At 43.4% G+C, this 13,139-nt stretch overlaps 1 protein-coding gene across 9 annotated transcripts in view; it reads right to left on the bottom strand.

The window, feature by feature from the left end:
* The window catches only part of fmnl2a (formin-like 2a), a 59,335-nt gene that overhangs the window by 15,966 nt on the left and 30,230 nt on the right, over window positions 1-13,139 (bottom strand). For 7 of the 9 annotated variants that reach the window (XM_030080591.1, XM_030080592.1, XM_030080596.1 and 4 more), the window contains exons 5-12: window positions 12,648-12,731; window positions 11,329-11,484; window positions 6,386-6,494; window positions 6,080-6,156; window positions 5,027-5,120; window positions 3,656-3,730; window positions 960-1,070; window positions 435-584 (exon numbers count right to left, since the gene is read on the bottom strand). In XM_030080591.1, coding sequence (XP_029936451.1) covers window positions 435-584; window positions 960-1,070; window positions 3,656-3,730; window positions 5,027-5,120; window positions 6,080-6,156; window positions 6,386-6,494; window positions 11,329-11,484; window positions 12,648-12,731 — 856 coding nt within the window. Of the gene's footprint in view, window positions 1-434; window positions 585-959; window positions 1,071-3,655; window positions 3,731-5,026; window positions 5,121-6,079; window positions 6,157-6,385; window positions 6,495-8,243; window positions 8,339-8,898; window positions 8,950-11,328; window positions 11,485-12,647; window positions 12,732-13,139 lie in introns of those variants that run through there. The other 2 variants (XM_030080600.1, XM_030080599.1) reach the window with 2 other exon arrangements.

The following is a 13,139-nucleotide window of genomic DNA, read 5'->3' as shown; positions in this document are numbered from 1 at the left end:
TTTTAAGACTTTTTAAAGACCTGCAGTCACCCTGTATTAGTCAAACTCTACTGGAGCAGATTTACTGCGATGAAAAAAAGTTTTGTGTGTGTGTGTGTGTGTGTGTGTGTGTGTGTGTGTGCGTGCATGCGTGTCTGTGTGTATTATGTCCTCCAAGTCTTGCCCGGTGGCTGACAGCTAAGTGGAGGCATGAGACCAGAGTAAAACCCCGGCTTAGACCGAGAGGAAACCATGTGATAACAAGCCAGTGTGACAGAGCCTCAAACAGACTGCCATGCGTCCTGTCACATCGCTGGTGTTGACGCTGCCGTACACTGTCACACACACTCTCCATCAACTTGTCCTGACATGCCGGACAGTAGCAGCTTGCCGGAGAGAAGAAGTGTGACTAAGGAGTCGGTTTTGTCGGAGTTGAAATGCTCGAGGGCTCTCACATGTGACATGTTCTCCTCCAGCTCCTCTACTCGCTCGAGGGCAGCATTTTTGGTCTCCGCGTCCTCCAGAAGGGCTCCCACATCAAACACGTTATCCAAGTAGGCCTGGATCTGAACTTGCAGTTTATCGCTCTCTGTATGCTTTAGTTTCTGGAATACACAAAAACAAAAAGAGTCAGGAAGACAGGAAAAAAGACAGCAAGAGACAGAGAGAGAGAAAGAGAAAGAGAGAGAGAGAGAGAGAGAGAGAGAGAGAGAGAGATTCACTTATTCAGTTCACTGCACAAGGCCAACAAGTCAGAGTAAGAACCGCACATCGATCCAGCCTCTGCAGCAAGGCAGCTTACAGGGGTTTACAGAATTGACGAGTTTTCTAAATTCATGGAAAACTCAGTATTGACTGCCCCGCTGTCTCTGGGGAGCCGTAATGTCAATCTGCGCTTCAATGCCGAGCCAAATATTAAAAGTGGGAGCGCTCTGGAGGCAGTCTGTCCATTTTTCTTGCAGAGGCAAGCCTCAACTCACATCCAAGTACTCGTCCAGGCACAGCTTGGTGAAGTCAAACTGTAGATGAACCCTGAAGTTCATGTCTTCTACTGAGTGCACCACAATGTTGATGAACTGCATACACGCCACCTAGGGAAATAAATACCGGGAAACACACAGTCAGAGGAGCAGGTTTCGAAACAGCATATGGTGTTTTTAAATGCATGAAGAAACACTGCATATAGCAATGCGATGTTTCCTCTGCATCCATTAGCACGGATGTACCACCACACTGAGAGCACCACTGCTAGAGAAAACTGAAACAACAATATTTTTGTGCTGGATTTTCCACTAAAACATAAAAGGACACAATTCTAATATGTAGCATCAATGTGTTTGTTATGATAAAGGATCCAAAGCAAAACATTTTTAGCACTGCACCCTGCACTAGAGCCATAATTGGCTCCAAAACAAGGATGGATAGGAAACTAAAACAAAACATCAGCCACTGCTGAATAAATTCACAGGGAAACATTGGATGTATACAGTATATAGGTGGAGGTAAGCAGAACGCATAAACTTTCTATTCTCAATGATATCTTTGTAACCGTGAATAAAAAAAATAACTTCTGGATGTAGAAAATGCTCCTGAGATCAACCCAGGTTTCTAATAATACTCGGTAGAAACACACTGGAGATGACTGACAAACTAACCAGAGTTTTGAGGTTTCAGCAAACACATCAGCCCGCATTTCTATAAAGCAGGTTCACGCTCATTATTGCATTTTGTTGACTTTAATATCGTTTCCTCTGAAATTGTGTGTATAAATCCTCATTATCGTGTTTTACGTGCATGGCAGAGCAGCTCATATGCCCCGGCTTAAAGGGATCTACATAAACAAATCAACAAATCAACCAATTCATCGCCACTGGCTGCTTTGTGGGAGGCTGTATAAACAGATCGAGGGGGATCTTTTCACTGTGTCTAATGTACACAGTGGAGCACCGGCAGGAATTCTTCTCACCATGACGCCGGCTTAATGAACTTCCTGTAAGAGTTGTTGTCTCGGCGCGAGATGCCAGCCCTGACGAAATCTGTTTGCTTTGGTGCCGTTAGTGCTGGTGTCAAATGACGGCCCTACCAAGGGACTCAAAGCTGTGGCACACAAGGCTTATTCAAACACAGCATCTGTTGGCCCTCACTCACTAACTCCCTAACACACACACACACACATATATATATGCACCAAAGCAATAAAGACACTCAGATGGAGAGGCTTATTGGGGAAAATCACGTGTAACCGGTGCTCTCCTCACACAGCTTCTTTAACTCCTTTCTGCTATGCTAATTAGCAGTAATCAGCGTGGAAATGACAGACTTGGCATGGTTTCCTCGCTCAGGGCCACTCCAGGCTGATATGCTACACCGAGCATCTGCAGTTTGTGCCGTGATGAGGGATTTTACAGGGCACGCCTGCAGATTGGTAGCTCTTAGGGGTGTATCTTCAAACTGGAAGTAATGGAGTCACTTTCACTCCAATCTAAGCCTTTACAAATGAGAGAAGACAGTTGTGCCATTGTTTTTTTTTTTTTTCTACAACTTCTGAAAATGTCCTGTCTTTTAATCTCCTGGAAACAGCGATGCATGTTTTTGCTTCATCACACCTGGGCGACTCCTGATACACCTATCTTAACGCAGCAGAGTATATCCTACAGTGCAAATCTGGGCTCTCAGTTCACAAACCTGTTTGCAGGGAGTAATAAACCGTGCCCTGCTCAGATCTGTAAACTGCATTCTCGGATTAGCGAACAGTTCCCTCGAATTATGAATTCGTACCCTCAAATTTGCAAACCGTGCCTTTGCACTTCACAATCCCGGGGCTCAGACGACCTTTTCTGCAAAGACATCGGACCACATAAGCATTACGCATTTCAAATTCAGGTGGTGAGAGAGCACCAGCCAGGTGAATATATATATTTATATATTTAATGCTAGTGTTATATGATGTTATTTATGCCATGTGCTTCAGAGCATGTACAGTACACTGTGTTTGCCGCTTTCCAACTTAAATCCGAGAGGAGGCAAAATCCAAAGGTTTCGTTGGTAACACTTTACAATAAGAGTACAACAATTAACGATAGTTAATGTTAGTTAATGCTGTAATGGTTAATTAACTGTTAGTTAATGATTATTATGGCATTTACTAATGTTAATAATATCTACAATAACCCTTAAATAACATATAAATTAATACCTTAGCATGAACAGCATTAGTACATGATTCTTAGACACATTAGTTAACGGTTAGTTAACTGTTACTTAATGTTTATTATGGCATTAACTAACGTTAATTGTTGTACTCTTATTGTAAAGTGTTACCGTTTCATTTACAAATCTGAGGGAGGATCTTCCGAATCTCAGGTTAGTTATATGAGGTTATAGTTTTTGAATATGTGCATACAGAATTAGTTGAGAGAACAGATTGACACACAGATTTTTTTTTTTTTTTTTTTTTTTTTTTTTTTTTTTTTTTTTTTTTGCTACCATGTGACCCCAGAGCACTTCCATAGACTACAGTTAGTTCCTCAGCATAGCTCTTGACAAAAATGAAAAAGAAACAGCATTTATCTGTCAGTCAGGGTCGCTCCAGTTCATTATCGCATCTGTGATTCAGACCGTGACGCCAGCTCACGTGGCGATCAATAGCCATTAAGAGCACATCATGTGAGCGTACCATGAAGTCGATGTTGTTGTCTTCGTTCTTGAAATGCTCCATTAGCTTCTCAAACCGCTGCGTCTCCATGCACACCTGTAAGGCAGAACCACACATCACTTACTCAGTTTAAATCTCATCAAGGTGCGGAGGAGGAATCCACGTCACTGAACACGATCAATCAGCTGATCAGGCTTGAGCTGCACAGGTGGCATCCCTGCCGCCACAATCCCTCATAATTTATACCAACCTTGAAATGTGCTGGCTAAGCTAAACAGATTCCATATTTACTGTATAATTTTTTTACACAGTGACACTCCAACACAACTCCACCCCCCCACCCCCCTCCAGCACCGCTGGCTTTAGAACAAGCGTGACCTATTTTCCCCTTCTGTCTGTGATTACCATATCTACAAGAGAAGGGGAGACAGAGAGAGAGAGAGACAGAGGGAGAGGGAGATGCTCTATAATGCAGACAGTTCAGCTCGGAGGCAGTGAGGAAGAATTGAGGAGGAGGGGAGAAAGAAAGAGGAGGGGGCGTGTACCCAAAGACCTCTACATAATGCCTTGTGCCCCTGCTCGCACCCTACCGCCCCCCCCCGCCCCCATCTTACTGCTCCCACAGCGTGTCAAAACCACATGGCATGCCTCCAAACACAGAGCGCGAGTCAACCAGTAAACTAGATCAAATTGTGCTCAGTGTTAAGTGCCATTGTTCGATTAAAAAAACAACGAAAGCCTGTCTTTACAATCTTGAGAACACCAATGTAAGGAGACAGCAGAGCACACATGCTTCCAGGAGTCCATAAAGGCCATTTCTCAAACTTGTTCTCATTAGATGAGCTGCGGCCTCCATGAGCCTTACTCTACCTCTAATGTCAATTCCGCTGAGAGTAATCCTCAATATTTAATTCTGGGGTGTAAATATTGCATTGACTGCAGTCGGCCCACGTCTTTGGGCCCGTGCTACAACCCGGGACGGCTGTTAGCGCCCAGTCTATCATAAAACTCCCACTCCTTTCTCCAGCAGCCACAATACCTCGTGCAGACGGGCAAGGGTCAGGCAAGGCTTTCTTTTACGTCTCTCTGTCTTCCAAGCTTTGATGTGCCTGCCAAGTCTGTTAACACACACATAACTGTTTTCTCTGGATCCCCACGAGGTCAAGCAGGTCCTCCTATGCTATGCGGCCAAACCTGTTTCTGTAAGCTATTGACAAAAAGCTGGAGCACATTCCTTGATGCTATCCCACTCAGCAATGCACAATCAGCTGGTCTCATGTCTGCCGGGTGAGCATTCCTCCAAGCTGAGTCACCGTTTGAAATTACACAGTCGAGATGTAATGACATGTCCCTCTCCTCAGACCCCACTTCCCCTCTCCGTGCAGATTGTACCTCCTTAAAGTTGTCGAACGCAGAGAGAATAATTTCATGGCCTCCTCTCACGAGACAAACCGCCGCCAGCAGCTCCAGGACAAGAGCTTTAGTTCTGTAAAACAGGGAGAGAACACAGGCGAGGACGCTTAGTAAATGACAAGTGCCAGCACCACAACAAACCCATACTTACACACGGAGCAAACACAGTCGAGAACTGTCTAATTTAGTCGTGCCACCGCTGAAATTTCTGGGCAGGATGGAAATGCATAGCAATTATGGAGTTTATTGCAATTAAGGACCTTTAAAGTTCATGGCTTTTGAAATATCGATCAACAATAACTTCAGAAAAGGAGGAAACATGTGTTCGAATTCACTATGATCAATCCTATTTTAAGTATTTTTGCTGAAACAGAGGATGTGAGAGCTGATGCTGTAGCAGTTCTGGGTGAGTTAAAGACAAAAAAAAAACAGTTTTGTAATATCACAGCCTGAGTTCCACATCCTCATCTAATCCACGGGATTAAAAGCAGGTATAAATACTTTAGAAATAATCCCTGTGTGTGTGTGTGTGTGTGTGTGTGTGTGTGTGTGTGTGTGTCCGTTTGAGCACATAGGACAGGGGCGCCCTGTGCCTCCACTTTATTCATGCAGGATTTCTCTGCCGGGATGAGACATTATGTGACAGGTGATGTGAGGTGGTTTCACATCCATTTTTGAGGAAATGCTTAAGCCCCGAGACACAAAGTGCAGACAGACACACACACTACCACATAACTACACACACACACACACACACACACACTCAAGACAGTCCTTCTGGTGCCTGTCTCAGTGCAGCAGCTGCCAGGGTAGCAGAGTGTGCCAGCGGTGCTCTGACCTGCCTGTCAGGACGAATGCGCCCCTGGCCAGCAAACACACACACATACACACACACACACACACACACACACACTCTGGATCAGGCTGTTCAAAAGGGCAGGTGCACTGAAGCAATGACAGCGGCTGGCTAAACAGCTCCAACCTCTAAACCTCGATAGGACTCCCTTTTCTGAGTCAACGAATAGGACTTACCTGGGGTTCTTATTGTTGAGACTTAGTGCAATTTCATTCACAGCGTGCGGGTGCGACATGACCATGTTGAAGCCGTACTAGAGCATGAAAAATAAATGGACAAATGGAGAAAGAGAGAGAAGTGAGTGAATTAACAGAGCGGAGGAGCTATTTAATAAACAAGAGAGTGCATCCTTTTACATCATAAATGAAACATGCAAACATTGGGGAGGGGGGACAAATTGGATTTGGCCTCAGCGTGGTGCATGGTGGGATGTGCAGCGTGCGTGGAAGCACCCCGGGGAGGGGAGCGGGCTGCCTTCTCACCTGGTAGTTCATGATAGCGCGCAGGCACATGATGCAGACATGGACGTCATCTTTCTTACACACCAGCCTGGAGTTCTTCAGCGTTCTCCGGCTGGGCAAGGTGTTACAACTGGAAGAAAAAACAACAAAAATAACAATAGACAAAAACAATTAACACATTGGACACCTTGGAGTTCTCCTTAAGCAGCTTCAAAGTTATAAAAGAACATTTTTCCATATTGTATGAGAATGTAAATATTCTATATCTGCTGGTTATAACGTTTCAGTGAAGACACATCACACTTATGCTGAGTGATATATTGAAACCCACTGTTTTATTAGTGTAGCATTACATCAAAAAGGAAATATCTTGATGTCTTGTGCATTATTTTAGACACATTTCCCTGTAATTCAGCAGGACATGTCTTGGATCTCTGGAAACCTTGGGATCGCCACCAGAATTTAAAACAAAGTTCTGTGGTTCTGAACAAAGCTTGACCACCTAGTGCACCCTAGAGTAACTTAACAAAAAAAGCGGGATAAGGGACAAAACTGGTAGGCCTAAGTGCATGTGAATACAAACAAACACAGTGCACATGGCCTGGGTAAACAGGATAACAGATGCCATTTTGTGAATGAGCCCATACACACACCACAGCTCCCTCTTTAGAGGAGGGCTATTAAACCGCCACACCACGTTACATTAACACACACAAAGGCCATATAATCTACAGCCTCGCAAGGGCCCGCAGGGCAGCCCGCCTTTCAATTGTTTTAATTTAACTATCTGCACAAAGATATCACTTACAGCCAGTACAATAGCGGCCCAACATTTGCATGCAGGGCAGTGATCGTTCCGTCTTTGTGCAGACAAAAACCCGGAGACTAGGCCTTTTTTTTTTCTCCTGGCGCAGCTCTCACAATAAAGCGTTGCAATAGAGTAGTGGTAACACTGATAATGTGCAGAGGCAGCCGGGGCAAAAAAGGGTTTATTTTCAGAGCCTTGTCACGAGGTGCTCCTACCAGCCTAAGTTCTTCAGGCAGCAGATAGACACACTGATTCATGTCAGCTCCCATGCCTAAGGGCGTGACTCTGACTTGAGTCACAGCATGTGTGTGTGTGTGTGTGTGTTTATGTGCACTTCTGTGGGAGACTCTTGAATAAGGCTTTAGCTTTAAATGAGGCAGCAGAGTCTCAAGCTATTTAGGACAAATGATAGTTGAGGACACATCAGTAATAAGGCATGTTCATGTTACAATCAGCCAGAAAGCGGTTAGCCGTTATGGCTGGAAAAGAACTCTCATTATGTTTGTAAATGTGTGTCTGCCTCTGTGTTTGCATGTCTGACTGCAGCTGTATATATATGAGCGTGTGTGTGTGTGGCTTTCCATGTGTTTATGAGCACTCTGCATGTTCTGTTTAGCAGGTTGTGGCGTCTACCTGGTGCAAAACAAGTTCTCTAACATGAACGCGGTGGTTTTCGTGAGACACGTGGTGACAGAATTGGAACGCCGCTTCACATGGCAGCAGCAATAATCCTGAAAGACTGGGTTTTTCCCGGCCTCATTATTCAGTGTACAAACTAAGGCATGAAAAAAAAGGTAACACAAAGTATTTGAGGGAAATGAGTGGGCAACATTTCTTTCACCACACCAAAGCCATGATGAAATGATAAAACTGCAGCATAATGTGATAACTTGATAGAATTTGCCCTTTCTTCGACGTCATGTGAATATCTGCCATTTTTTTCAAATCTGTAAATCTGATCTTCTGAATGACTACGTCCAACACTTTGACTAAGACTAGAGCTACAGACTAGGCTGAAGGGTAAACACAGCTAACTACTTCTACGTCACCGCAGCAGCTCTTCAGACATACCGTCGTATCTGAGAACACTTTGGACAGTTCAGCACACTCGGCGTCCTTCAAGATGGCAGTTTCATAAAAGACATATTAAACTTTAAGGGTGATACACACAATAAAGAGCAGAAATTCTGCACAGTGGACAAAAGAACATTGATAACAGGCTGGAGCTCACAAAATGTCAGTGTCATGTAAATTAGTGTGACAACTTCATCAACGTTTTGGGCTGATGCATCCAAAATACAGAGGATTTTTAAGCAGCTACTTCATCCTATTCCTACTGGCTGCAGCCTGTTCTTCCGCTTTTACAGGTCTTTGTAGAAACTAGGCTAGATTCTGCACATAATGGCGTTTGGGGAGCCACACAAGCATGGAGGCGAGAAAGAATGAGTGCAGAAAAATCCATTTGCTCTAAGGGAAGGAGAACTCGGTCTCAAGCGCAGGAGGGGAGGCTGGCAGTACAAATAATTCACATCCTCGACACAAACAATGGGACAAATAAACTGGGCAGAGATAGCAGGGAGGCATAGACTACAGTGAGGCACGGGGATTGTTTGTGTGTGTGTGTGTGTGTGTGTGTGTGTGTGTGTACGCATGTGTGAGTGTGTTCAAGCCTATGTGAGCAGGGAGGGAGCAGGGATGCAGGGTTAGCGCTGCAGAAAGCTCACACTGAGCTGAGACCTGCCTGCTGCTGAAGACCGGAAGATAGAACAGCAGACGGCTGGAGGGAGACCAGGACAGGACACACAGTCAGCCTCACCGAGGACACTCTGACACTTTACACATAAACCACAGCGTGATGACACATTTGGAGTCAGCAGAAGGCCTCCAGATGACATAAAGCACCTCCTGGCAGCCACAATGCATGACTTGGCCGTCCACAGTCAAAACAGAAATGCTTACTATCCGTTCTAGATTTGAATGGGAGCAGATCATTTCCCTGCTGATACATGTGATTTATTTTGTGTTTAGATCATGCATCTATGTTCACGCACCATTTTCAAACACTGTTTATGCATTTTTGATAACACACCACAGAGGATATGGCAATTATTCTCCTTTTTATGATGATGGAACATAGGATTGTGTGTACTGCTAATGTTTATTATTAATGTCAATGAAAAGTTAGTGTGTTTGAATAAGAAAAGCATCTTTAAAGCAGCTTGACCATTACCACAATTTCAGTTATTTACTTTTTTACTGATTTTATAACACATTCTATCAGATTATGCATTTTTGTTGAGGGAACATGGGGATTGTTTTCAGTTTGAAAAAGCGGCATTGAGGGAACACAGGAGGCTGGGAACATAGCTTGAGGGGGACGTGGACCGAAGTTTGTGGCAGCTTATACGCATTTACCTGACAATCAGTTTGCTTAAAAAAGCCAAAAAACAGCAGTGTGTACAGGTCAACTCTCCTAACTTTCCTCAGGGTGCTAGAGCTAAACACAAAACATTTTACAGTCTCACAGAAACCTAAATTTGCAATCAAATCTACCATTACATACTATTCATTTTTACATGTAGCATTTCTGAATTAACTTATACTCACGCCGAAACAATCTTTTTGTTGTTGCCAATTTTTTTTACCTAACTGCGAAGTCTATTCAGGCACATGACACTGCTTTCAATTTTTTTGAAATGTGGGGAAAAATAAATTAAGTCCATGTGAAGTCTTTTTAAAATGTACTATTAGTTCTAACTGCTGGAAAACGTGTCCATCTACTGTATCATACCGCGATGTGTCATGGCCTCTTTGTTACTTTAAACATTTCCTTACCACCTTCATTTTATGAAAAGCCTCCAAACGTTGAGACACTCTGCATATTGCACAATTCCCACCTCAGTTTTTCCAGGATTAAAAAGTCCTAAAGATGTCTCATCCTCTTTTAAGCCCTGTCTGGTCAGTTTAATTCATGGGAAGAGAAGGTAGTTACTACTAATATTTTGGGGTAATCAGTGATTATCTTTTTGGTATTACCCATGTAAGCCTGTCTAATGTACAAATTCCTATCACTGAAACCTAAAAGTTTTATTACATCCATTTAGTAAAAAGTACTGTAATAATAATAGATGTAATAATCGATTTTATTATATTAGATGAGGGACTGGGGAAGAATCTGCAGACCATTAGTGCTTCCAGCACGACATCGGGATCTCATATTGGGCAGACGTGCAGGGCATCAATGCTGCTCTTTGTTAACACTTTCTTTGGGTTAACCCCTTCAGACTAAGGGATTAGAGGTTATATAAGTCAGTACGAGTGCTGCACTGGAGCTTCAATAGAATGACAAGGAGGATTAGCACCAAGAGTTAGAAATAATGCATAATTGGATGGGATTTGTGTTTCAGAGTGTATATTAACATGGGCTTATGAATTAGCTGACACTTAATCCGGCCTGAGTTTGGTGTTAAAACAGTCCGTTTAGTGTTGGGGGAAAGATTTGCTCCATAAAGAGACGATCTCATCTTCTCCTCAAGCATCTGTCACAGGGAATAACACCGACCTTTTTCACACAGAACAGCAGGTAAACACAGGTGTCACCAAAGACATTCATTACAGATCAGTTCCATTTAGGTGCGACAGAGCTAGGGTCCTGGTGTTGTGCATGCCGGCTCACCTGAATGAAACGGAAACTTCATGTCATCAGTAACACCTGTGTTTACCTGCAGTTTCATGTCTAAATGGCTGCTGTGCAAAAAGTCTATTGTCATCCATCATAAATTCTGCATCAGCCAGATGAAGAATCCATAGAAGAAGAAAAAAAAAAAACAATTGTTTGCTGCCACAGCAATGTCTTTTAAGTCATTTAAAGATTTACAGGCCTCATGACTGCATAAAGGGGCTATTCAGACATCACATGCAATGTGTGACTTCTCAAAACAATCGCACTACAATCACATTCCTGGAGTGAAACACAGAGTAACTAAGGCAATGCAATCCCCAAAGCACAGACACATGAAAGCTGTTAGGTCACAAATGACAATAAATATAAACGGTCAATGGTGAAATTTCAACTGTATGGATTTATTTATTTTTTGGTTTCACTCACAAAGACAATGGCTGTTTGTGTGTGTGTGTGTGTGTGTGTGTGTTGTACCGTAATGTGGAGTGTCGCCCAGCGCGGGTGATGCCGTTTCCAGTGATGGGAGATGGCAGGCTGCTTCCTCCATGGAGGTCTTCTATGGATCGACTCCAGGGTTTGGACTTGTCCACCGACGTCTCCGGGTTGTTCTCCACACAGTCCCCATCAAACCTGCCGCGCCATCGAAATAACACACAAATCACTGCGTGGCCCACGGTCGCACGAAGCAGAGTGGATCAGGACTATTAAAAACACTTCTCTAGCTACACACACAGCAGGAATGTGAATGATTGCATGAGACCATAAGTCAGCCTTATCAGTTCACCTGCTGGCCCGTCCAAGATTTTATTTGCTTCCCTGCCTTTCACTGACTGACAAGGTTCCAACCTCCCCTCTAGCATTTTTGGCAATTCTGAGCTTTTTAAAGTTATTTCACGCAGACATATGGCACTACAAAGTAACTAACTGTTTTTTGCAAGTCAGTGAATCATGGGCATGAAGTTGTATTTTAAAACAAATCTTTGGAAAATCTGACATACGATTAAACCAAAAACACGCTCACTTCCATTACATAGCTGATGTTACTAACTACTTACCAACGTTACGCTAAACCAGGTTAGAGTTTTATGTTTGCTTTTATGTGCTTTTTATTTCGTCTTGTCCTTAAAACTTAAAAGCTCCTTAAATGCCGCACTGGGTGGCAAAATTCTTGTCAGTTTTTTTTTTTTTTTTTTTTTTATTTCAATGTTGGTCAAAACAGTGAACTACATAAGCTCATGTTCTATTATAGCTGGCGAATACCGTGCAAACAGCTGGGTATCGTACAGTATACCTGGTCATTCTGATGCCATTTCATGCTATTTAAATGTCAGTGAAACAAGCTGAGATTCCCTTCCCTGAAATGAAAGCATGGTCAGATTCCAATGGAAACGAGGGAAATCATAGCGGTGTTCCAGTGGTATTGAGGGTAAACACTATTTCATGACTAACCATTAGAAACGTGGACGGACCATAATAACATATGGCAAAGTGGGGGATGAATTAAAAATTTAACTGCATGGCACTTTGGCCCTGAATAGGGACCTTATGACTGAGTAATAATCACACCATCAGTCTATGAATAGAAGCCTATGGTTGTGGAATACACAGAGCAAATGTCTTGGGAATGGGGCCGAGTGACTCAGTGTTTCTGACAACGAGGCAGCGGTGACGGTGTTGTGTGTGTGTGTGTGGAGATGCATCAGCGACTCCACAGAATGGCAGCATTGTGCTCAGTGTCTGTGCTTGCATTTAAAGCATGGTGGTATAGCATGAAAAGGCTGGTAGTGACTTACGTGACGGCATACTGTGCAAAAGAAAGATACTCCACCAGCACGTCCAGGCCTTTGTTCTCTTCATTTAGGAATTCTCTCACCCACCTGAAGGGAACCGGGAAGACAAGTTTAGTTCAGCGACGGTGTGTGTCCACGCTTTGATAGCTCTGGTCAAACCATGTGGTCAAACAGGCCATCTGGAGATGCTCCTGCTTTCTTAATTTGATGCATTTCCTTTTGAAACAGAGGTGACATGAACCACAGAGAGGCAGCTTCCAAAAGTGTGAACCACAAGGAGATGAGTTAGTGAGAGAAATGCGTTCAAAAAAACGTGAGGGTTTCATTGGGTGAAATTTTCGTTCACGCCCACTGGTTCAGTATGACATCATCGCTAAAGGTTAGCGAAGTCATTTTTGCTTAATTGTGGCTTTGAAGCACCTTTAGTGACACGCATCTGTCTGCTGTAAAATGTGGCAATTTGTTGTCTTTTTTGTTGTTCTTTTTCAAGCATTT

This window comes from Myripristis murdjan, chromosome 21, assembly GCF_902150065.1.
Source record: "Myripristis murdjan chromosome 21, fMyrMur1.1, whole genome shotgun sequence".
Taxonomy (NCBI): domain Eukaryota; kingdom Metazoa; phylum Chordata; class Actinopteri; order Holocentriformes; family Holocentridae; genus Myripristis; species Myripristis murdjan.
Note: the sequence above shows the minus strand (reverse complement) of the source record. Positions and strands in the feature narration are given on the sequence as shown.